Source organism: Heliangelus exortis, chromosome 6 (genome assembly GCF_036169615.1).
Source record: "Heliangelus exortis chromosome 6, bHelExo1.hap1, whole genome shotgun sequence".
In the NCBI taxonomy this organism is placed as follows: Eukaryota; Metazoa; Chordata; class Aves; order Apodiformes; family Trochilidae; genus Heliangelus; species Heliangelus exortis.
Genome location: NC_092427.1, coordinates 22,557,007 through 22,579,826, shown reverse-complemented (window position 1 = coordinate 22,579,826; position 22,820 = coordinate 22,557,007). Strand labels below are relative to the sequence as shown.

The window sequence follows — 22,820 nt, the reverse complement described above, 5'->3', positions numbered from 1 at the left end:
GCGGGCTCAAGGCGCTCGCCCCGCCCCCGGGAGGAGGGTCCCTGCGCGGCAGGCGGGGCCGGCAGTGGGGGCCGCGGTGGCGGGGCTGGGTGGCTGGGGGGGCGCGGTCCGATAAAAGGCTCCGCGCGCATTCGGGGCCTTTATCGCCGGGAGGACCGTACGGGCGGTTCGTGAAGGTAACGGGGCTCAGCGCCCCAGGGCTCTGCGGGTGGGGCGGAGCGGGGGGGGGGGGGGACGAGGACGAGATAGCGCTGGGTACGGTCGCACCCTTTGTCCTTCCCTCCCAGGCCCGGTGACCCCCCCCTCCTCCTCCGCCCGACCCCCACCCGCCCTGTAGGGTTTCCTGAGGCGGTGGCTTCGTGTTTTAAAGGCTTTTTTTCGGGGCGGGAGCTCGGCAGGAGACTGCCTGCCCCAGCACCTCATCCCGTCGCCGGTATCGCCTCAGACGTTCTGGGTGCTGAGGGGTTTCGTGCGGCCTCGTCTCGGCCTCCTCGGCCCGGGGCTGGGTTTTCTCCCCTCGCAATCCAGATGTCTCTGAATGGGGAGGGTGCTGTCACCTAATGTCGGCTGCGCCTGGGGTCCCTCGTCTGTGCTAGGGGCAGCCTCCTAGGCCGGGCTGCGGGCTTGGGTTGTGCCGGGATCTCATCCCATCCCTCTGCTGGGCCTGGTCGGTAAATCCTACCTGTGCCGGGGCCGCCGGGCTGGCTGCAGGGAGGAGGTGGGGGCAGCGCAGCAGTGCGGGCAGGAGCTGCTGGTGACAGCGATCTGCACTGCTGCCCCCGAGAGCCTGCCTGAGCAGAAGAGATCTTCCGTAAATCTGAATTATGGAGTCGTTGCAATACTTAATTACGGTTTGCCCCGAGTCCTTCCTGAGGACCAAGGAGTATTTGGAAATACACAAAGTTTCTTCTAAGCTGCCCTGGCTAGGTGCCTGGGTTAAGTGTATTTAAAGAAGAGTTGCTGTAGCAGAAAGTCCGTGCTGACTTTTGGCAGTTCTGGAAAGTATATATAATCAAAGGGGAAGAGTGCCAGAGCTGAACTCCAGGGAATGTGTGTGCTCCAGAGGAACTTCTTGGTATGGTGACTCTGCTGTGACGGTAGTACTGGCCCTGTACAGAGAAACTGGGGACATCAGCGTTTGAGAAGGGGGAAAGTACTGGGACTATGATCGGATAAACTTATATGATGCTGTCTGAGGTGTTTAAGAAGCTGCTGGTTCCAAATATTAGTGGAATGTATCTCAGTGAAGGGGCATCTCATGTACCTTTTTTGTTGCCCATGTTAAAGCAACACCATGTAGATCTGATGCCAGCTTTGCAAAATCTATTCCTATGACTGGCATAATCTGATTTGGTTTATTTAAGTAGTGGCCAAACCACAACACAAGTGATGGTGGGTGGGTGTGTACATTTTGGCTTAAACTAATCAGACTGTTTCTTAGACTGTGGAAGTGCCAAAAGCACAACTGAAGTTTCCTGAGTACTAATCCTGTGCCTAGGCCACAGGAGTGTGATGCAGTTCTTCTTTCAATAGTCACAGTTGAAAACTGTGCCCAAAATATTGGCATAAATAAACTCAGTTTAGACAAAGTATGATCATGTGAAGTTAAATTTTTCCATGAAGACTAAAGAGGCCTAATATAAGACAAGATATTGTCTTATTGGTATAGGAGTGCCTCAGACCAGTTAATTTTTCATTAATCTCATTTTGCTTTTTTTTTTTTTTAATTCGTAGTCTAAAAGGTTTGGAAAAACTTGGTATATATAGCTTAGAAAGTTTATCATGTTCCCAGACTAAAAATGGTTATTTTATTGGATTTTGGAGTTAGTTCACTTTTTTTTTTTTTTAAGTTGAAAATTGAATTGACACCTGGATAACTTAATTTAGATGAACAGACTGTGTATAGTAGGACCCATCACTCTGTATAAAGCCATTGATGGAATTCAGTGTCTGTGAGACTGCAACCTCAGGCACTGGGGCTTGGTATCCCACTGTAGGATCCTAACACCTGCACATAAGAAGGGGACTGTCTTGGAGGAACTTGCCAAGTCATAGCTCTTGCATAACCAGAGCTGAGAAATGAGAAGCTCTGACTGATAAAAAGCAGGGTGCTATGTTAGAGCAGTTCAGTGGCTTGTGTGGCTGCTTTTCTGTCAAGGAGCAAAGTGCAAATAGAAGGGCAGAGTTCAGTTTTATTTTTTTGAGGCTTTGTGAACAAATATCTTGGGAAATCTCTGTTCCACGCAGAAAACAGATCTGTCCGTGTTTATTTTAACAGCAGAAACAAAGCTTGCCAAGAGAAAGTACTCTGGATGTGGCCCTTAGATTTCTGTACCTGTGTCCTTCCTTCCTGGGGAAGGAAGTTAATAAAGAAGTTGGCACTGTATTAATCTTAATAGTGCCATAAATATGATCTGGCATTAAAATAATGTCCGTTAACTCCTGTTTTTCTGAAAATGGGCAACTGGACCGGAACTCATAAAATCTGAAAACAAACAGTGCTCATCTGGTTTTGTGGAATTTGGGGGAAGAGTTTGATCGTGCTTTCAAATTCTTTTGTACACCCATATTTAAAAATCATGCCCTTAGAACACATGCCCTTAAATTTCAGGTATTGAACTTAATTTTTATTCTCAAATGGGTCTCCCTAGGAGCTGGGGCTTTCAGAAAAATACCATCTAGCATGAAACCAGGGATAAACCATGGTTATTTTTAAGACTCGTAGGAGAGATCCTGTATGCTGTGTTAGTACTACTCTTCTATTTTGGTTGTAAAAATGCAGGATACATGTACTGGTGATGTGTTTTGGCAGTTTTTAACTTGTGTTTTTGTCTGTTGCACCCCCAGATGTCAAAAAAAATCCATGGAGGCTCTGTTGTGGAGATGCAAGGAGATGAAATGACACGGGTCATCTGGGATCTAATTAAAGAAAAGCTCATTTTTCCTTATGTAGATCTGGATTTGCACAGGTAATGGCTCTTTATGACAAACAGACACTTTGTACTGCAATATGCATGTGTCACTAGGCATTGATCATGTTTCATTTAGCACTGAGAGTCTAGTAGAGCCTCCTGCACTGCTGCAAAGAGGCAAACTAGCCCTTCTTTTGCTGGTAGAGTTCCCAGAAGTAACTTATATAAGGGCCTCACTAAGCACTTTGGAAAACATGGACTCATGGTGAAGGTATTTTGTCAAAGTCTGTCAGCCTCTCTGCTGGGGCTCCTCACAGCAGTAAGTAGTGAATGCTTAATTGTGAGTTAGCTTTTTTCCTGTACTGTACCTCTAAGAAGGCCTGTCACAGATGTCGTCCATGTTTTTATCTCCTAAGTCTTGGTTTTCCAGCACCTGGGTAGTCTGGGTGGCTTTCTGCAGTATAAACAAATAGAAACATGGAGTGTTTCAGCCACTCCCTGACTTGAAGCCTAATATCTGTAGACTCTGAGTAGGCTTATGGCTTCTTGCCATCTCTGAAGATCTACCCAAAGGGCAAAAGGGTGGTTGTAGGGCACAGACTCTGCTCTGTCTGTAAGCTTGAGCTGTTTTGCTGACAGTGTGAACTAACTGTTGCAATTATTCCCCAGGCCTAGGCTATGTCCTTGTGCTTCCTTCTGGAAAAAACAAATAGTAGCAGTTATGGCAACAGGGACATGCTATCTACAGCATCTGGTCATGCAGAACTAATAACCACTTTCCTTTCTAGCTACTGAGCAATAATTATTAGAGAAGTATCCAGCTACATTGCTCCTAGGCATGTGGACAGAGGCCTTCAGTGGTGTCTGCCATTATTAAACCCACAAGTCTGAACTCTTTTTCTGCTCCTGGAGTCATTTGTATGCCACCTACATCAGGCTTGCTGGTTCTGAGAACCAATCAAACAGGAACCCAGCAGCATAATATGTGCACGCAGTCTGAAAAAGATTTCTCTTCAAAGAAGGTTGGGAGGAGCAAAAGCAGACCCCTGGCTGAGGCAGTATAGTGGCTAGATTCATGTACAGCTGGCTATGCTTCAGGGCTCTCCTACCCTGAGCACCAGTTGTTCTCCAAAAGCTGTGAAAATGGTGAGTGTGGGAAATGTACTTCCTCTGACTGAGGGAATATTGGCAGTTGTGCTGCCAGAGCAGGATTGTCAAGGCAGTTCTTAAAGCCTCATGTAGCTTCATACTTGAAGGAAGCTGGAATCCTCAGCACAGGAGGTTTGACATAAAGGCCTGTATTTATCTGGGGAAGGTGCTGCTCCATACCAGTACAATCCCAGACTGAAAGCTTCCATTGCAGGAAGCTCAGAAGGGAAGACATGAGAGATACTGGCTGTGTCCCATGCTGGCAGAGCCTCAGCCATAAACTGAAGCTGCACTTTCTCCAACCTTTTACCAGCAGCAGAAGTATCAGCATATGAGTCTGTTTTCTTCCAGTCCAGTACCATTTGCACTGGAAGAGGGATACTTTCAGTTATTGCAGAGTGCTAGAACTGCTCTCACATGGTCTGTTTTCTTCCCTGTTGGACACAGACAAACGTCCTAGGCAGTTCTGACTGTGTTTGTGGGTTTGTTACAGCTATGACTTGGGCATTGAGCATCGTGATGCTACAAATGATAAAGTAACTGTGGAAGCTGCTGAAGCCATAAAGAAATACAATGTTGGCATAAAGTGTGCAACCATCACTCCTGATGAAAAAAGAGTGGAGGAATTCAATCTGAAGCAGATGTGGAAGTCTCCCAATGGGACAATTAGAAACATCCTGGGTGGCACTGTCTTCAGGGAGGCTATTATCTGCAAGAACATTCCCAGGCTGGTTTCTGGATGGGTGAAACCCATTGTCATTGGTCGTCATGCCTATGGGGATCAGGTGAGTCATTTCAGTCCTTAACCTCCTTCAACAGGCCTGCTTCTGACTGGTACAGAGCCACAAAGACTTAGGCATCCCTGTATTGCTGGTTTATCTCCTGTACTCCTCCTGGGAGTGGGGACTTGCTAAGTACTTTGTACAGCACTGGATAAAGTGTGGGAGAACCTCTAAGTTATTTTTCTTCACCTCTTCAGAATCCTCCTCCCTCCATAACACCACCTTTAGAAAATATCCTTTACACTGCCCATCTTCTTACTTCTCAGAAGGACATTTTGATGGCAAATGTTGCTTGCAGCAAAAATAGATAAGTGTGAGTGATTTTTAGGTGATTTTTAAGTGGTGATTCTAGTGAGAGATTTTTAGATTTACCATGGCTGTGTTTTTTGGGATTTTTTTGTTTGTTTTTAAATTGAGATCTGCTTCTTAAACTTACTTGCACAGCATCCCTGCAGAGTTAGTAATCATACTGGACACACCAGGCTGTGCTACTGAAGGAGGGAAACGGCCTTGATCAGAGCTCTCCTGGCACAGGTAGTACAAGGACATGGAGAGCCCAAGCGTGGTACCAAGTGTTAGTAGCCTTTGGGCAGCCCAGAGGACAAGAATTAATGATACTGTTCTCTATGGGTAATGATAGGCTGTAAAGCAGCCAAACATGACAAAAGGAAAGTCTTCTAGAAAAGTCAAATATCTAAGCAGATGGATTAACCCACAAACTGAGGCCAGGCCTGACACTAGAAAAAAATGAGTTTAGCATTCTTAACATTCTAGTACTGAGTAATCAAGGAGGTCAAAATAAGAATTGAAAAAAATGGATTAAGGGGGAAGGATTGAAACCCTCCCAAAGTATGAGATTAATGTGAAAGGAATAATACAAGAACATGTAAACAACATTTGAGCAAGACAGCTCTGTAACTTCAGAACAGTTCAGGGAACTTATTCTCTCAATAGGAGGTAGACTACATGAAAAAGGATAATGAATTTCAAGGAAATGTAGCCTTAAATAGTATTGTTTAGGGCACCATTTAAAAACTTGAAGTACATGTTATCTCTTCTTTTGAGTCTGTGTAGCTCAGAGGAGCAAAATATGTCCCCATTTAGAGAATTCAAAGAACTCTTACTACAGATTGTTCTTTTTAATGTCATATGATGATGGAAATAATGTCTTTCAATAAGATGATGTATGATTCCCCTTTATGCATGAGATCAGTAGTTTTGATATGAATGACTTTTTTTGAGGCATAGAGAGGAGCCTCTCACTCACCATACAAGACTCTGGATTCTTTGCACTGTAAAACCACTGCATTTGCTAAAATATTGTGCCTATTGATGGGGCCCAAGAATCTGTAAGCTTTTTCACTTAAGAGGAAGAACTCTTCTGAAAAAGGCAGACTCTTGACTACTTGTCTTGCTAATCTGTAGTAAAACAATCTGATGACCATGTGAGTAAGCAGAACCTGTTCAATGGGGGTTTTGGTACAACTGTTTGCTTTTCTGCACCCTGCCTTCCCAAAATACAGGTTGTTTTTATGGTCCTGTCTTCCTAATAGAAAAAAATCATCATGGCATTTTTTGTTTGTTTTGTTTTTGTGGGTTTGTTTGTTTGTTTTTTGTTTGACAGTACAGAGCAACTGATTTTGTGGTACCTGGGCCTGGAAAGGTAGAGATGACCTACACTCCAGAGAATGGAGGCAAACCAATCACATATCTGGTGCATAACTTTGAAAGTAGGTATTAACTCTAAATTGTGATTAAGGTTGATATTTTGGTTGAATTCAGCCTTGAAGTATCACTAAGATTTGTTTTATGGTAAAATATGACTTGGAGGTAGAGTTGGGTAGAAGGACTGGACCTTCTTCATTTATCTGAAATACTAAAAATTAATCTTTCTGGCCATCTGTCATGCTTCTTTTATGATGATTCTGGTAGTGGTATGTATGATTTTTTCCTTCCTGATCAGAGGCAAACTTTCCATCTGAACTAAGGGGTTATACATTTGAGAAGTTCAGGTATAAATCTCTGATTTTAGTTTGTCTTAATGAGCTCTCTATACCTTTGCAGATTACACCCTTTTTTATTAAGCAGTCTTTTTTTCAATAGAAATGAGAACTGACTCTTTCTCTGTGAGGTGGAAAGGAGATTTGGCAAGGATGCTCCTGGCTGTAGGCTCTAACTGTTTTAACAGATGCAGTCCCAAAGATGTTGGTGTCCCTTCTAGCAGTATTGCTGTGCTAATTGTAGGTGTTGCTAGGCTCAAGAGGAGGAGTCCTAACGTTGCTGGACTTTGTCACATGGAAACAATTATACACACGTAGCTAGAACACAGGATTATTCTCTAAGGGCAGGATTCAGCACATACAAGTAATTTCTCTTGCCTATTAGTGATCAAAGGGTTCAGGATTTGAAGCCTTATGGTGACCTATGTGTGCAGTGTTTTGTTTCTAGCTGCAAAAAACTAATACAACCATGTAAACCTCAGAATCCTAGTTTGTATGCAGTTGGCTTGGAAGACAGATAATAAAATTGCCATATAACCCTCTTTTGCAATACTTGATTTCTGTGACATTCTTGGTCACAGGAGCTTAAATCTCTACTATCAGGTGGTAAATTCTCTTACCAGGAGTTCACCTGCTTCACTGCCAGTCCTGATCTGGTTTCATTTGATAGGTGGCTGCTGAGCCTGTACTGGAGATGTCTGGCAGGTCAGCTGCCATTCTGATTCACTGCTCTGCATTACATCAGTGAGCAGAAAGCAAGGAATTGCAAAAATGGCAGATTATTGCTCTTGCTTTTGGGGGAACCTCCTCTCCCCAAAGATAAGTGTTGTGCCAGCATTATCTCCAGAGGTATAAAGGAAACTTGTCCTATTGCTGTACTAATATGTTCAACCTTGACACTAAATCAAGAGAACTTAGCAGGCAGTAGGATTGCAACAACATTTTGGTTTTTGAATATGTATTAAAACTTGATAGCTGTCATCCAGTAACCATGAAATCGTGGCTTCAGAGGACACAGTCTCTGTAGCTAATCATACCCTGTTCTGTCCTTGACTTACTAAGAGAGACAAGGAGACAACTTGTATTTTCATTGGTAACAACAGGAATTAATTCCCTACCAATGCCAACTTTAAATGACCTTGTTATCTTAGCAAGCAAATAAACCTTCTCTGTCTTTCCCTCTTCATTCTGTGTGCAGTAACAACCATCTGGAGGAGGTAAGGGCAAATGGATATCTGGAAAGGGTATTTTTTTTTTTTTTTAATATTAAAAAATTAAAAAGTACTCTATTACTTACATGGCTAGTAGGAGTTCAAGCACACACACTCATGTCACAGTTTTACTGATTAGGCTGGATTAGGAAGAAACTTCTTAGGGGTATTAGATCACAGTATTAAGATATACCTAGCTGTAAACCAAAACCAGCTTACGATCTATGCTGGAGCTTTGAAAGCAAATCTTCTCTGACAGACTCAGCCTTAAATTGAGGACTGCATCAAGACATTCGGGTGTATCACCAGCTTGTCTGCCAGAGTATGCTACAAAGAGACTGTCAAATTCTTAACCAAAACTAAATCTAGTTGATTCCTGTCTGTTCTTCCTCTGCTAACAGGCTGTGGAGGTGTAGCCATGGGAATGTACAATCTTGACCAGTCTATCAAGGATTTTGCCCATAGTTCCTTCCAAATGGCACTGTCTAAGGGCTGGCCCCTCTACATGAGCACCAAGAACACCATCCTGAAGAAATATGATGGCCGCTTTAAAGACATCTTCCAGGAAATCTATGACAGGTAACTAGGATAGTTTTGTACTTCTAACCACTTAAATCTGCAAGAGGAACATTCTCTCCAGCCCTGTGAGCTGCTATAGTTAATTCAGCATTTTCAGAAACTCAGCAGCATGGGAGGGGGGAAGGAGGTATGCACCTTCCCTGTTGGTTTCCTTTGTCCTGCAGGACACAGTACTCAAAAGCTCTGCTAAATGTGGCTGTGGTGCTCATCTCTTCTAAGAGGAAATCAGATTCTTCATGGGCTCCTCTGGGATTCTGAAGCAAACTTGCAGTAGCCTAGCAAAGCAAACAAGGGAAAACAGTGATGCAAATTGATTTTTATTTTATATTTTATTTGTTTCCTGCCATGTCAATGCACCTCCCTCACTATGCACAATCACACACACAGGTTGTGAATTCCCGGTATTTATATTGACAAGGTGTTCTGTTTTTTGTTTTCCAGGGAGTATAAGTCACAGTTTGAAGCCAAAAAGATCTGGTATGAGCACAGGCTCATAGATGACATGGTTGCTCAGGCCCTGAAATCTGAAGGAGGATTTGTCTGGGCCTGCAAGAACTATGATGGTGATGTGCAGTCAGACTCTGTTGCACAAGGTATGAGATGTTCTCCGTGCTACACTGAAGCAAGCTCAGTGATTTTGTGTCATACCTTATGTAGTGTCCCAGGAGGTGGTGTTTGGTCTCAGAAGTTAAATCTGCAGCCAGTCACAGAGATACCAGGCAGGCAAAGAATATCTGCTTTTGCTTTTACAAGAAAGTCCATTGAATGTAGACTGCATAGTTGCACTTCTTTACCAGGTGGCAGTTCCTACTAACATAATAACTGACAACCTTTCCATTCCAATGTAAAGTATCCAGGCAGCTGGGATTCTGTCACTGACAGCTTGAGTTGAACTGACTGTATACTAGCAGGTGCTCTGCAGATAAGAAAGAAAATCTTCAGGTCCTAAAGCTACCTGACAGGTGTAAAGAGAGAGAGTGAGGTATTTAACTTTACAGACTTGTAGTGCTTGATCAAAATCCTGTATATTAATCTGCCTCATACCAAAACAAATATGGAGGGAGAAACTGACAGGGCAAGTTGTGTGGCTTTATGTAATGTGGTCTATCTGAAGTAATGCTGGTAAACTGCATCCCACAGAACAAGAATGTGTGTTGGACTACTGAACAAAGAAGTTTTCAAAGACACAGATCTCTGAAACTTACAGAGTTAGAAGTGATGTGAATGTCCAGTTTTGCCAGCTCATGGTTCCTTTCACTAGAGCAGATGCTCTTACTATGAAGCAGGTTTGCTTGCTATCACCCTGTGGGGAAGATAGTGATTGGCAGCCCAACACTTCTTGTTTAGGATTCTTTCCTCTTATACTTTCTTATACACCTTTTCAGTAAAAATCTGTCCATCAAATTAGGTGAGAATACTAATTTTCTTGAAGTGATGCAGAATGTCTCATGGTTCAGCAGCACCTTCTGTTTAGACAAAGTGTTATTCTGATGTCGCACTCCTGGTTGCTTGCAGCAGCACCACAGTTCAGAAGTACTCGCTTCAAGGCTGGGAGGATGTAGTGGGATGTAGAATAAGGGGACTGAGAGGAATTAAAAGGGGCTGTCCAAATGAGACACTGAACTTTTTAAACTGTGTATTCTGTAGGCTATGGTTCTCTGGGGATGATGACCAGTGTGCTGATCTGCCCTGATGGCAAGACTGTAGAAGCAGAAGCTGCTCATGGCACCGTTACTCGTCACTACCGCATGCACCAGAAAGGCCAGGAAACCTCCACCAACCCCATCGGTGAGGTGCTTTTCACTGCCCTTCAGTGATCTCTACACGTGAAAGAACAGATTTAGAATAAGAACATCTGCATCCTTTCTGCAGAGAATCACACCACTGAGTGGTGAAACTGGGAATTCACAATGTATTTTTCTTCCCTGGAGATAGCTGCAGCCTGGAGTAAAAACAGGCTGGAATGGAGTGTGTGACCTATAAGCCTGACCTAACCAGCCTTTGAGATATGCTCTCACTCTTCAGCAAATGATGGGTGTATAGATACAATGGCCTTAAGGTTTAGGTTGGTTGTTTTTTTAGTTTACTACCCTTTCTGATGCTCCAAAAGATCCAACTACCTTCTAAACAATGTATGTACTTAAAGTGTAAGTGCACCTAGAATGAGACATGAGGGAACAAATTCCTCTGTGAATACACAGGAACCAAAGTGTAATGTAATACGAGGAAGAAGACTGCACCCTTCTATCATAAGGACAACTTTCTGTGTAACCACAGTCCTACCACTGGTCATTCTTTCCAACTTGGACAGGAACAAAATAAGATAAAATAGCATGCAGAAAGAGGTTGATTGCAACAGTGAGTACTTCCTAAGGTTTGCTAGATTTTCTATCTTTTTCTGTCTGTTTTCAGTTCTAGTAATATTAAAATAATAGCTGTTCCACATGACAGTTTCTAACAATGTCCAGAGAGTTCTAGAAGGACAGAGTAATCTGGTGTTCTCTCTCAGCCTCCATCTTTGCATGGACAAGAGGACTAGCTCACAGAGCTAAGCTGGACAACAACAGTAGCCTCAAGAACTTCGCAGTTGCCCTGGAAGAAGTCTGCATTGAGACCATTGAGTCTGGCTTTATGACAAAGGACCTTGCTGCCTGTATCAAAGGCCTATCTAAGTAAGTGTATGAAATAATCAGCTGTGCTTAGAGGAGGCTGTTCTGCTTGATGCTTCTGAACAGCCCTTTCTGGAAATTATTATGGTGGAGGAGCCTGGTCACAGAACAGGGCTCATCTGTAGTACCCAGTGCTGTACAAACAGAACATGGGACACTCCCTGCCCTAAGCAGTTTAGTCTGCCTTGCTTTGTTCCTGTTATTGAACCAAATGCATGGGGAAAAGTAAAGAAGGAACTGCAGAGATTTCACTTACGACAGGCTGGCTACATTTGCCAGATCCTGCCCATGTATTGGGATGGAGATGTATCTCTCTGCAAAATACTACCTGACTACCTCACCTACCTCTTCTCTGGAGCCTTTTGGCAAAAAACATCAGTCTGAGTAGGAGAACTCTTGGTTTTAGGGGAAAGATTTAAGAGTTCCTTGAACAGTCTTCCCCTCTTTTGAGCATTTGAATGGCTTTAGAACTAATATGTCTTGTTTTGTTTCCCTCACTCAGTGTCACACGCTCTGACTACTTGAACACCTTTGAGTTCATGGACAAGCTTGCTGAAAACCTGAAGAGAAAGCTCACATCTCTGCAGAAGCTTTAAGTCTACTCAGCTAATTAAGTGTCTCCCACTTACAGCAGAGTGTAAGTGGCACTGAATCACACTAACATTTCAAATACTAGACAAAAGTGAACATGTATGCTTTTTTTAGCTTTTTTAAAGACCATGTTTTCTTAAACCCCTTGAGCTGCTGGGCTAGGCCTTCCTTCTGCTAAGCAGCTGAATGTGAAAGTATTCAAACTTAGTGTGGGTCTGAATTCCACGTGTCAGTCACTGTAGACCTACGGTTTCTCTCTCTGACTTTATGATCCATTTCCTTTTCTCCTCTCAGACTGAAAGCTGGTCTGTGTTACTACTCTGGTTAAACCAGCGACCACTTACTGTCCAAGAGATTTTAGAAATCAGAACTGTCCTCATATCTAGTACTGTCTATTGAGTATAAGTGAGTTCACAGGGCTATGAAAGCTCTGCTCTTGCCCCTCTCTTACTTAAATTATGTTTTTTGTGCCAACCAGAGCATGGTATCCTCATACTAGGGGATTTAGTCCCACAGTTACAGTCAGGACTGTAGTATTGGAGAAGCACTTGGTGAATTCTGCAAACAAACCCTATAGGCTAAGAGCCTCAAAAACCCATGCTGCTGTGTCTAAATGCAGGTTGTGCATTTAGTTATACTCCTGACTGGATGTGAAGCATAGGCACTTTTATCTCTTCCTCATCCCACAATTCATAAAGGTGCAAAACTTTTCTCCAGTTGTCTAGACTATTTCTTACCCTTCCTGGTGTGATAGAGCAAGTCAGATAAGATAATGACTCTGAAAAACTTCCATCCATTTGTTTGTGTTTGGTATTTGTTTTTTTTTTTAAAGGAGACCTTTTGTCTCTCCTTTTGTATCATTAGCAGATACAGGGAGAGAGAATCCAGTACCTTTCAGTATGGTCCAGTACATGCTGGAACATACTGTTGGAAATTGATACAAATACAAAATAATCTCTCCCTCAGAATAGTTTTAATTTGTTCTGGATCATGGCAAGATATGATCTGTGTGATAGTAAGCATTGGGTAGTGCACAAGAATTTGAAGATACTGCTTCTATTAAGTTTTTATTTTAGGACTAACATCAGTTTGAGTATATATTGGTATCACTGCCTGACAAGAATCAAAAACTGGTTATACACAAGCCAGACTCTCACTCTGCAGCTGACAAGTGTTGGTTAGGATAGAAATGCAGTGTTAAATGAGACCAGCTCGTACTGAGGTTTGTTCTGGGATAAGCATGTGTTTGAAAAGTATCTCTACAACTGCTAGCAGCTGTCACTATGCCTGCAATGTGAATGAACATAGTAGTCTGTTCTGTTATTAACACAACCATGTAAGAAGTGCAGCTGAAACAAGTCCCATTGTTCACCTGTAGAAGGACCATCTGGAGATCTCTACTCCTGCCTGGCTTCTGACAGCAGTACTTCAAATTACTGTGCCACAGCCACTCAGGTCATACTACAGCAGCATGTCTAAAAACTTCCCTGTTACTTACTAGCTCCTCCTCAGCTTCCAGAGTTATAGTACCAGACATAGCTTAGTACCTTTCAGTGAACTGAACAAATAAATAAAGGGGCATTTTTAATTATTATACTTTTGTTTGTTTTAATGACTTAACTGTATTGCTTAAGTGTAAGCAATGTAGTAACACTTTTCTGACTGCAGATTACACTATTTTCCCTCTACTAACAAAGGTTTCATCTTCTGGAGGACTCTGCAGAGTATAGCAAGAACAAATCTATCCTCATGACTGAGGGATATTGCTAAGGAGAGAAAGGAACACTTTGTGCTGAGAGAAGCAGTAAGTGTGATCATAAGAACAGCATGACTCTCCCTGCTCTGCTTTGGAGAAGGAAAACATTTTTCCTGCATCCAAGGAGGTGTGTTCCCTTCCCCTTATGATTACTTTTTCCTCACCACTGTCAAACATTTAGTATCAATAACCTTCAAAATTTGACACCAGTAGACCCTTAGAAAGAAGTGCTGGAGGCCCGCGGATACTTAGTCCGTAAAAAACACAGGATTTCCTGAATCAAACACAATTGTCTGTGTCACAGTATACCAGTTACTTTACAGAGCTCTTGGACAGGGCCTCTGTAGCCCTCTCCACCAGTAGCAGTCCTTTGCACCAACCCTTCTATCAGTGGACCCAGCAAAAGCTGGTTTTCATCAAAGTATAGCCCAGCTTGCTTTCAGTGCTGACACTGTAATTCAGTGCATGCTTAGGATGCTCAGGACTGATAGAAAGCTGTTTTCAACCCCATAGTTACACAGCAAGTTCAGTGAGAGGAGCTACCTCAGTTACTGATGTGGCTCCCCTCCAGAATAGTAGAGAGCTCTGACTTCTAGGGTTGTCCAAGGCTTCGGACGTCAACCCTAAGTGCATCTTCCCAGTGGACTGCTCTACCTGTACAGCAGCCAAATGTTAGAGGAGGCAATGCCAGGCAGAATGTCAGCATGCCTCTTCTGCTTGCTGCCAAAGCCTGGGTGCTGCACCCCTTTCATACCCTTTCAGCAGCACTTGTGGATACCTGCAGTACCAGGTCAGGCTGCCAAGGTGTCCTGTCCCCAGCTTGTGCAGGGCCAGGAGTGAACTGGCAAGAGCCAGGGAGCTGCCTGTGGTGCCCCAAGCACTTGTGCAGGAAGACTGCAAAAAAGCACCCCAGCATTTAAAGGTGCTGAGGGAGAGGGTAGAGAACAGATGTCACAAAGCTTTGATAATGTCCACATAGGAAACTTTATTTATATTCTATATTTAATATAAAAAAAGAAACTGTGCAAAACATTAGAGATATTCTGGCAAGGACATGCAAGTCTATAGTGTAGGAGCTTGGGGGTGGCCTGTTCAACCTCTGTTTCACTTCTGGCTCCAAGTCTCTTCCCCTTCTTATTACCTTCTCTGTCTTGGCACTGGGATATTCTTCAGGAAGCTGTTTTTTCCTCTTTGATCTCAATGGTCATTTTGTTGGCTTTGGCAGTTCTCTTGGTTTTGTAGAGAGGAGCGTAGAGGAACTTTGTGTCTGTAAATGGGTCACCCTGCCTCAGTTTGCTGCAGAATCAAAAGACTTAGATTAAGCCATCAAGGTATTTCTTGAATACATGTATGGTTTCAGTTTCTAAAGTTCCTGATTTTATTAAACTGTTTCCACTATAAGTGAATAGTACAGTTTTTTCCTTGTCCATTACAGGACAGCGCCTTTAGACCCAGTGTTCCCAACACCTCACACAAAGCTCAAACTGTGACACTTTTCAGGAAAAAAACCATAGTATTACCCAATAGCATAATAACAAAGTCATCACTGTAGGAACTAAATTGTTCTGTACAATTGCCATTGTATTTGCTGAATCTAGTTTCTTAGGGAAAAAATGCAGCTACTTATTCAGGTAGTTCTCACAAAAAAAAACACATGTAGCAAAGCCTGTTCCCAGGGGAGAACCCTCAAAAAAAGACAGAATTTTCTTCACTGAAATCCAATTAAATCTGAAGTATCACTCAGTTGTGTAAAATTTCTGGTACTATACAGAATCACAGCCAGTGAAATCAGGGCTTTCACTCAGCTGTCTTTATTTAGCCTCTATTTTATCCTCACACTAATGATTTATTAGCACTGGTGTACCACAAATGCACTCTAGGAGATGGGCTCATTTCACTTAGTGAAGTGACATCTTTGGTAACTTGTTACCAGAAGCTCACACATGCATCTGTGCTAATGCAGAATTTTAGTTTAACCACATTGTGGTAGAAGAGGAGGCTCCCAGAAACACAAGGGGTAAGAGGAGCTTAAAGACAAACAAAATTACAGAATGTTCAGTCCTGGACAGTGAGCACATGAGAGCAGAGCGGGAGTTGTTACAGCATGGGAACAGTCATGGGAAGGAGTAGTTTAAAGCCCAACCTGCCAATTCTTGGCTCTGTATAGCAGACCGGCTTCTTTCTGCGCCTGGATGAGCGCACTGCCACTTCTTCCAAGCTGGAGCAAGACAGAGAGCTGGCATTGGTCAAGTCCTGTAGTGGCCTGATCTCTGCAAAAGGAGATATTCACACATGAATTGATCAAGTGTTTCCAAGTAATTTCCACACAGTTTAAGAAATACAGCTGCCAAATACCAGTTTTGCTGAACACTTCCCAATCCTGAAGCCAGTCATGTTTCCTCTAAACTGAGGAGATTTGTGGTCCAAAAATCCCAGACCTGCTCCTCAAAAGTCAGCTCATAAATCAAGTTCCTCACTTAAAAAATACAGGTCACTAATACTGCTAGTATCTTTGGACCCTGGTATAGTAGAAAAATTATTTTAAAATCATAGTTGATGGTTCTAAGGCCCAGTAGCTTACAGCCTGGAGGAAAAAACAAGCTTTTGGCACACAAACAACCTGCGAAATGGAGCCCACTATAGCTATAACAGGCCTGTTCGTTCACAGCTACAGGAAGGAAAAACCTCACAAAACAACTTTCTTTACAGAGCATCCAATAAAAACAAGTGCCTAAAAGGGCTCAGCTGGTATTACCAGCCAAGGGATACCGAGTCCAAATTAAAAAACAAACAAAAAAACCACAGCCAACAGAACTTGGGTGAAGATATCACCTAGAGGTATAAAGTCTGAAACCTTGCAGCACTAACCATTCTGGACCAAAACCTGCCATCTTTATCATATTCTTTGATTCAGTAACACTGGCTCTGGTAGGCAGGGCCAGCATCAAATTATACATTTCAGCTTCTTGAATAATTTGTTTTCTAAACTGACAGGCATGCCCTGGAGATAACATTAATAAAACAGAACTTGCAGTACATATTTCTAGTCTTTTCCCAATATCCACACATGAATAAGGGACCAGAATTTTTTACAAGAATGGTGATAAACAAGAAGCAAATTGAGACACAGAAATTACTGTCCAGCATGAGTGGAAGCATAAGTGGTGTGCTGGTCACTGATCTTTAACCTTGAAGAAAAATATAAGCACTTGCTGCATGGATATTTGGCACTTGCCTCCAAACACAGCTCCCCTCCCCAGCCTACCACATACCAGGTTTCTGTGAACATGAGCTCTGGGAACTTGACTCAGTCTGGTTTCTTTCCCCATGTATTTCATCTGCGGTATTTTCTTTAAATAACGGGGAGCTTTCCAGCCAAACAGAAGATTTCTCTGGCATTCTGTTCCTCTCAGTAGTTAAGCTCTTGGTACTTGGTACCTCTGTAACCCTGGAGCTGACAGGCAAAGCTGTAGAATGGATCACAGACAAGGATTCAAAAAGGTCCGTTGATGAAAGGTCCATAAGTTTATTTGTAAGTGATATCTCAGTTATCTGCTCTTCCAGGAAGGCATTTGGCTTAGAAAGCATATCTGGAATGCAAGAAAACTTCCCTGTCAGTACGGTTTGCTTGGATGCAAGTTCTGCTGAACTTCCAGTGAGCACCTTGGAACCATCATTTTGTCTGGCCAAGGAATCAGTCCCTAGAGGTCTAGAAGTGTTCCTCTTCTGAGGCTTTGGTTGGGAATAGGCCTCTTTTTTCAAAGCATTCATGTTGCTGTCAACTTCAGCTTGCCCCTTTTCTTGAAGGTCCCCTGTCTGGTTTTTATTGCTGTGAGCAGCCACCATCCTCTGAACTCTGGGAATTTTGCTAGGTTTTCTTCCAATAATAGAACTGGGAGATACAATTTCACCTCCTTCAAAATCTGTCTGAACACAACTCAGGTTTTCTGCAAGATCCAAAGGACCAATAATGTAAGTTTTCCTGTTTTTTTTAAGATTACTTGGTGAATCTTTTGTGCTCTCCTTAGCTACTCCCCTAACATCTGTACATGACCCTAAAACATCAACTTCATTTCTCAGATCACTACAACTATTTTTCCTGACAGTCTTCTTTCTGCTTGTCTGGATTCTTTTAAGCTGCTCTTCAGCTTTGGCCTCTTGTATTTTCACTTTTTTTGGCAGATATTCCTCCTCAGAGTCATCTCTTTGCCTAATGACTCTAGTTCTTCTGTTGATTTTCTGTCTGACGCTCTTTATGCTCACACCTGAGTCTTCTTGCAAAGCACAGGCACTTGAAGTCTCCTTACTCAAAAGGGAATTATGTAGAATGGGATCCTCTGAGGGAGCCTCATGACTTGAAAAGGTACAAACCGTGATTTTTGGCAAGCTCTCCATACTTTGGATCTCAAAGATAGCTTCCTTCTTAACCTTTTGTAGTAAGTCATCACATCCAAGACTGTGCAGCTGTGGTGGATTTACCACATATGTTCTTCTGAGATTCTGGACTTTATCAGGAGAGCAGGAATGTTGCTCCACACCACAGCTTCCATTCTTCCTGTCAACTCCCCCCTCACAAGCCTTCTGCCTCATCCCAGAAGCTGCAGATTCACTAGAACATGTTGCAGATTTTGGCTGAAGAAGCTTCTTTGCATTTTGAGCACTCTCTTCAGCTTGAGGTATATCAGGGCCATTTTCTGCAATGTTTTTAATTGCATTCGTTTTCTTTTTTCCTGTTCTCACTTTTTTAACTGCTGCTTTCTCACCAGTTTTACCACTACCTTTGCCTTTAACCTTTACTGGAACAAACTCAGGGACCTGGCTATTGGCTGTTTCAACACCACACCCAGTTTCTTTATCCTGTGGCGGATCATCAAAAATCTCTTTACCCAAAGACTTGCTATCAGGAATAACAGTGGTTTGAGTGGGTGAAACCAGGGAGCAGGGAGGTTTCAGCTGTGACTGCACATTGTTCTTGCTGGAGCTGCTGCTGTCTTTTGTCGTACTCCACTGAGCTGCTTGAGTGGAACCAACACATGGGAAGATATCAGCAGCAGAAGATGGAGTGCTTGTTGCAAACAGGGTGGAACGCTTTCTCCTCTCCGTAACACGCCCGTGTGAGAGATGATCAAAGTAATCTTTTGCCATCTCATCACCCCCATATGAAAGAGGATGACTTTCCCAGGCAAGCACTGGCAAATTGTCAGGACTTTGTTGGGTGGTGCATAAGGCCTCTGCTGGAAAGACAAAATTCATTCCTAAGACTGAGAAATACAGCAGGCAAATCCCATTATTCCCCATATCACTAAAAGCTGTGCCCCACATACTGCCACAAATACAGAGTACAGAAGAAGCATGATTTTGTCTATTCCCCAAAGTTACTGTGTAACATAATTGCTCAGTTGGCTGCCCTCAGAACAGAATGACAACCCAAAGCAAGATCCCTTAACCAGCCCAAATATTTAGGAATGCTTATGATCTGTATGGCAGTTACTATTTTTATGGCAAATCCACAAGGAAGAGATGTGCATCTCATCAGATTCTGCCATTTCAGACGTTTCTGAAAATCTTATATAAGCTCAGTGCCTATTACTCAGCCTGAGGCATGATCTTGACCTATTGAAAACATGCCAAATATCCCTACCAAGATATCCCATGAGTGATGGTTAGGAGCTAACTGGAGATTAGGCACAGCAAACATTGATTTATGAACACATATATGCAAAATCAGGAGAACAGCAGAGGATGCAAATTTACCTCCAAAGATGCAAGAATCCATAAAATCCTCTCGAGCTCCCATTAATTCAGTTGGCTTTTCCCCATTCTCATCCTGGTGTGGCTGAGGCTTCCCAGCAGGCTGAGGTGGCAAAGTGTCTTTGAAGACAACAGGCACAGTTTCCAGGGGCTCATTAGAAGCAGGTCTCTGAAGATCAAGTGAGGATGTCTGTACTGCCTTGGAGGTGGCACTTTGCTGTCCTGCATCAGGCAGCTTTGAAATGGGCACCCTCATTGGCATCCCTGCAGCCCTGCTGAAAAATAATAACAGCACTGGAGCATGTTCAATACTTGTGACAAGCCCCAGAATCCAGCAGAATAGCTGGATATTGGATATAGGATAGCTACAGCTCTATCAACAGTTGCTGAAAAATGTTTCTGAAGGCTTCAAGCACCCAGCCAGGACAGATTTAATTTCCCATTTTTGTGCAAGGACAGCTCATAAGGAAAGTACACCACTGCAGACACAGAAGCAGGAGCAAGATACACAGGGGAAACAAGGAAGTCAGGTCTTTCAGCACACAGGTTGCAGTCACAGGCTCACTGTGAAACACCAACATGGCTGCTTGGAGGTATGTGTGCAAACAGGAGACTAGACAGAGGAGAAAAAGAACTATAATGTATTTTAAGAGACCCTGCTACTACCTTCTTTGCAGAATCTTACATTGCACAAGCATATGACTACTAAGCATTTATAAGTAACAAACATCAAAGCAGCCAACTATGGCAGTTGGTCACACAAGGAAATCTTGCAGTGCTTACTAGCTAAAAAAGAAAAACTACTTAAAAGCAATGTGCATTCAAACAAATAAGGAAGAAGGCTCAGTTTATGTGCAGACTTGACATTAGGATAAATGACAAGGAGTGGCAGCAGAAAGAGTGAAGGAAAACATCAAGCCGTGGTAGTTTAGAGAAGACAGCTCATGTGAAATAGAAACTGGGCACACACATAAAACACAAGAGGAAGTTTAGCATATAGAAAAATCAGGACAAGCCTGGTGATATCTGACATTTTATGTCATACCTCTCAAGCTGACCATCAGGAACATCAGCATCCCAGCTATCTTCAGTCACATCGCTCTTCTGGCCATTGGACAAGGATACAAAACTTGTATGGAACTGGAAAGCAGAGTGATAGAAGAGTGGTTTAAGCTCTTGCAACCCCTTGTGCAGCCTCCTGCATAGAAATAGCAGAAGCTCAGTCTCTCTCTGGAAAGCACGTCAAATACTGCTGGTGACCTCCCATTTAAAATTATACAAATTATGAAATAAATTGCAGCAGTCAGATCCTGTCTCCACAGGCTAAAGGATGATGTTAAACTAGTTCAAATAATCTGAGACCAGGAAGCAGGAACATTGTCCCACCCACTCATAGACAGGATCTATGGAAATTGTTGGAATGGGAACTTTGGAATAGAACACTTTAAAAAATAAATTGAAAAGAAGAGAAGAGTCTACTGGCCAATACAGCACATGACCCAGAGGAAAGCAGTTTAAAACTGTAGCCATCCCTACAGAAGAAGTTACCCTGCATTAACACCAAGCTAAAAATGAGGATGCAGCCAAGCACAAATCAAGCAAGCAAATTACAACAGATGAAGCATCAAATACTGAAGTGAGCAGACAACACAAAGGAAAAGACAAACACAGCCCTCTCCCCAGAACAGTGTGCTCACATTTCCCATGGTTTACCTCTGATAGCTGAGCCGTCTTAACTGCAGACATAAGGTTTTCAAGTTTTTTCAAGATGTTATTCTATGTTGAAAGAACAAAGAGAAAAAATCATAAAGACATTAAGTTGGAACATCTATTCCCAACAAGGATGCCAATAGCCAGAACAAGGCATGTTCTGTTGAGAACACATTTTGGAAGAATTAATGAACAACTTAATGGTGACGTTTTTCATATGCAGAGTATGAACAATAAGTGACAAATCACTCCTCCCGAGGTCAGGATGCTAGTGCTGCAATACCTTGCCCACCACCTCTCCCCAGGCCAGCCACACTGTTAGTGCCATACCAGGAAGGAGAGTTTGTGCCTCAGTGCAGCATTCTGGAAGTGGCACTGCTCCACTTCCTTCTGCAATACAGCCTTCTCCTGTGTGAGTCTCTGTGCATTGGCCTTCTGTGCGTTCAGGGCCAGGGCCAGTGCTTTGTTGTTGTGCTTGAGGGAGACTTTAATGGTGGAGGAGTTGTCTGTAAGGGATAAAGAAGTATCACACAGAATCAGCATCCCAGGTCTCATCCGTGCCTCCACCCTCATTATGCTCCTTCCCTTTCCCAGAACAGCATCCCTCAGGCTCACATCTCTGCAGCTCAGTAGCCTCCAAACAAAGTCAGCAGTGTAATTCCTACCAGCAATAGAAGTTCCAGAGAACTGTTATAACATTCTGTAATAACTTGCAACACTTCAGCAAGCCTTTGCTTCAGTTCTTAATGATGGCATGCTTCAGCTGCCAAGTTCAGAAGGACACACTTCTGACTTTGAACAAGTCACCTATAGCTCTGAGTCCTCATCTCTGTTCAAATGAGAAGGAGAAAAACCTCGTTTCCTCTCTAGTAGCTCTTGAGCAGATTTAGATCCATGTTTCATAATTTCAAAACAAATAAATAAAGTAACAGAAATAGCTAACTTTTTCAAGGTAGTCCAAACTATCTCACATACTATTGTTGCATTATTTATCCCATAAAAACAAAGCACAGTTGGTTAGTTCCTGCACAGGAATGCAGATGCACTAAAATATTTTCCACATCTCTTATTTTTTCTCTTTGGACCCTGAAGATGCCATTAACCTGACACAGCTAATGCCATCTGAGATGCTGCCGAGCAGCCTGTAAAATGGCCCCAGTTGCTGATCCAAAGGTTCTGGGTTAAACCTGCCAGTCACAGATACCTCAGACACCTTTAGGCACATCAGTGGCGTTCGACACTCATTTGCAGGGTACCGAATTCACCCACAGGCAGAGAAGCAGCTGTTAATTACAAGCTCTGGGTAAGAGTGCCTCCCACCATCGCAGCCACCGCCAAAAGCACAATTACAACCTGACCGAGCTACCAGTGTCCGCGCACAATGCAAGTCAAATACACTCACTAATGATTTTCGTTTTGATTTTTGATGCAAGCGAGGCATTCAGCTTCGCAGTTCTCAAGGCACCGTTCCTCTTCTCCCGCATCCGCTCTCTTACACCACTCAGGCTGAAGAGGGATGTTTCGGAAGCCTCCATAGCTGGAAGAGGGCGACACCGAGGAGGGGTTAGCACGCCCGTTCTTCCCCTCAGCAAGAACGAACTTACCGGCCAAACCTTACAATCTTCCCGAGAACCGGCCCTGCGGACTCGCCCGCTGCTGCGGGGGAAAACGAGGCGGCAGGGAGGGCGGCAGGGACCCAGCCCCACGCCG

The 22,820-nt window shown here is 43.2% G+C and overlaps 2 protein-coding genes across 3 annotated transcripts; one reads left to right on the top strand and one right to left on the bottom strand.

Annotated features, from left to right (window-relative positions):
• The first annotated feature begins 27 nt into the window (after window positions 1-27).
• IDH1 (isocitrate dehydrogenase (NADP(+)) 1) lies at window positions 28-13,489 on the top strand. 2 transcript variants are annotated; one of them, XM_071747184.1, is made up of 9 exons: window positions 28-176; window positions 2,848-2,969; window positions 4,555-4,846; window positions 6,468-6,573; window positions 8,456-8,633; window positions 9,075-9,226; window positions 10,281-10,421; window positions 11,143-11,305; window positions 11,805-13,489. In XM_071747184.1, the coding sequence occupies exons 2-9, from the start codon at window positions 2,848-2,850 to the stop codon at window positions 11,896-11,898; spliced, it is 1,248 nt and encodes a 415-aa protein (XP_071603285.1). In that variant the 5' UTR covers window positions 28-176; the 3' UTR covers window positions 11,899-13,489. The 2 variants fall into 2 exon arrangements, with proteins under 2 accessions (XP_071603285.1, XP_071603284.1); XM_071747183.1 differs by lacking the exon at window positions 28-176 and adding an exon at window positions 648-1,075.
• Window positions 12,690-22,726, bottom strand: LOC139797612 (shugoshin 2-like). Its single transcript, XM_071747182.1, has 8 exons — window positions 22,513-22,726; window positions 21,441-21,616; window positions 21,114-21,176; window positions 20,446-20,540; window positions 19,404-19,672; window positions 16,922-18,883; window positions 15,793-15,919; window positions 12,690-14,945 (listed from the first exon to the last, which is right to left on the bottom strand). The coding sequence occupies exons 1-8, from the start codon at window positions 22,643-22,645 to the stop codon at window positions 14,819-14,821; spliced, it is 2,952 nt and encodes a 983-aa protein (XP_071603283.1). The 5' UTR covers window positions 22,646-22,726; the 3' UTR covers window positions 12,690-14,818.
• Between the last annotated feature and the right edge of the window lie 94 nt (window positions 22,727-22,820).

Bases quoted from the DNA above. Each gene is read 5' to 3' on its own strand.
- IDH1 (XM_071747183.1), top strand. From the start codon at position 1,049: ATGTGTGTGCTCCAGAGGAACTTCTTG. The intron at 8,634-9,074 runs GTAACTAGGATA...TTTGTTTTCCAG, and splicing joins TTCCAGGAAATCTATGACAG to GGAGTATAAGTCACAGTTTG. The intron at 10,422-11,142 runs GTGAGGTGCTTT...GTTCTCTCTCAG, and splicing joins AACCTCCACCAACCCCATCG to CCTCCATCTTTGCATGGACA.
- LOC139797612 (XM_071747182.1), bottom strand. From the start codon at position 22,645: ATGGAGGCTTCCGAAACATCCCTCTTCAGCCTGAGTGGTGTAAGAGAG. The intron at 20,541-21,113 runs GTAAACCATGGG...TCTGCTTTCCAG, and splicing joins AGACGGCTCAGCTATCAGAG to TTCCATACAAGTTTTGTATC. The intron at 15,920-16,921 runs GTATGTGGTAGG...CTCCTTTTGCAG, and splicing joins CTCATGTTCACAGAAACCTG to AGATCAGGCCACTACAGGAC.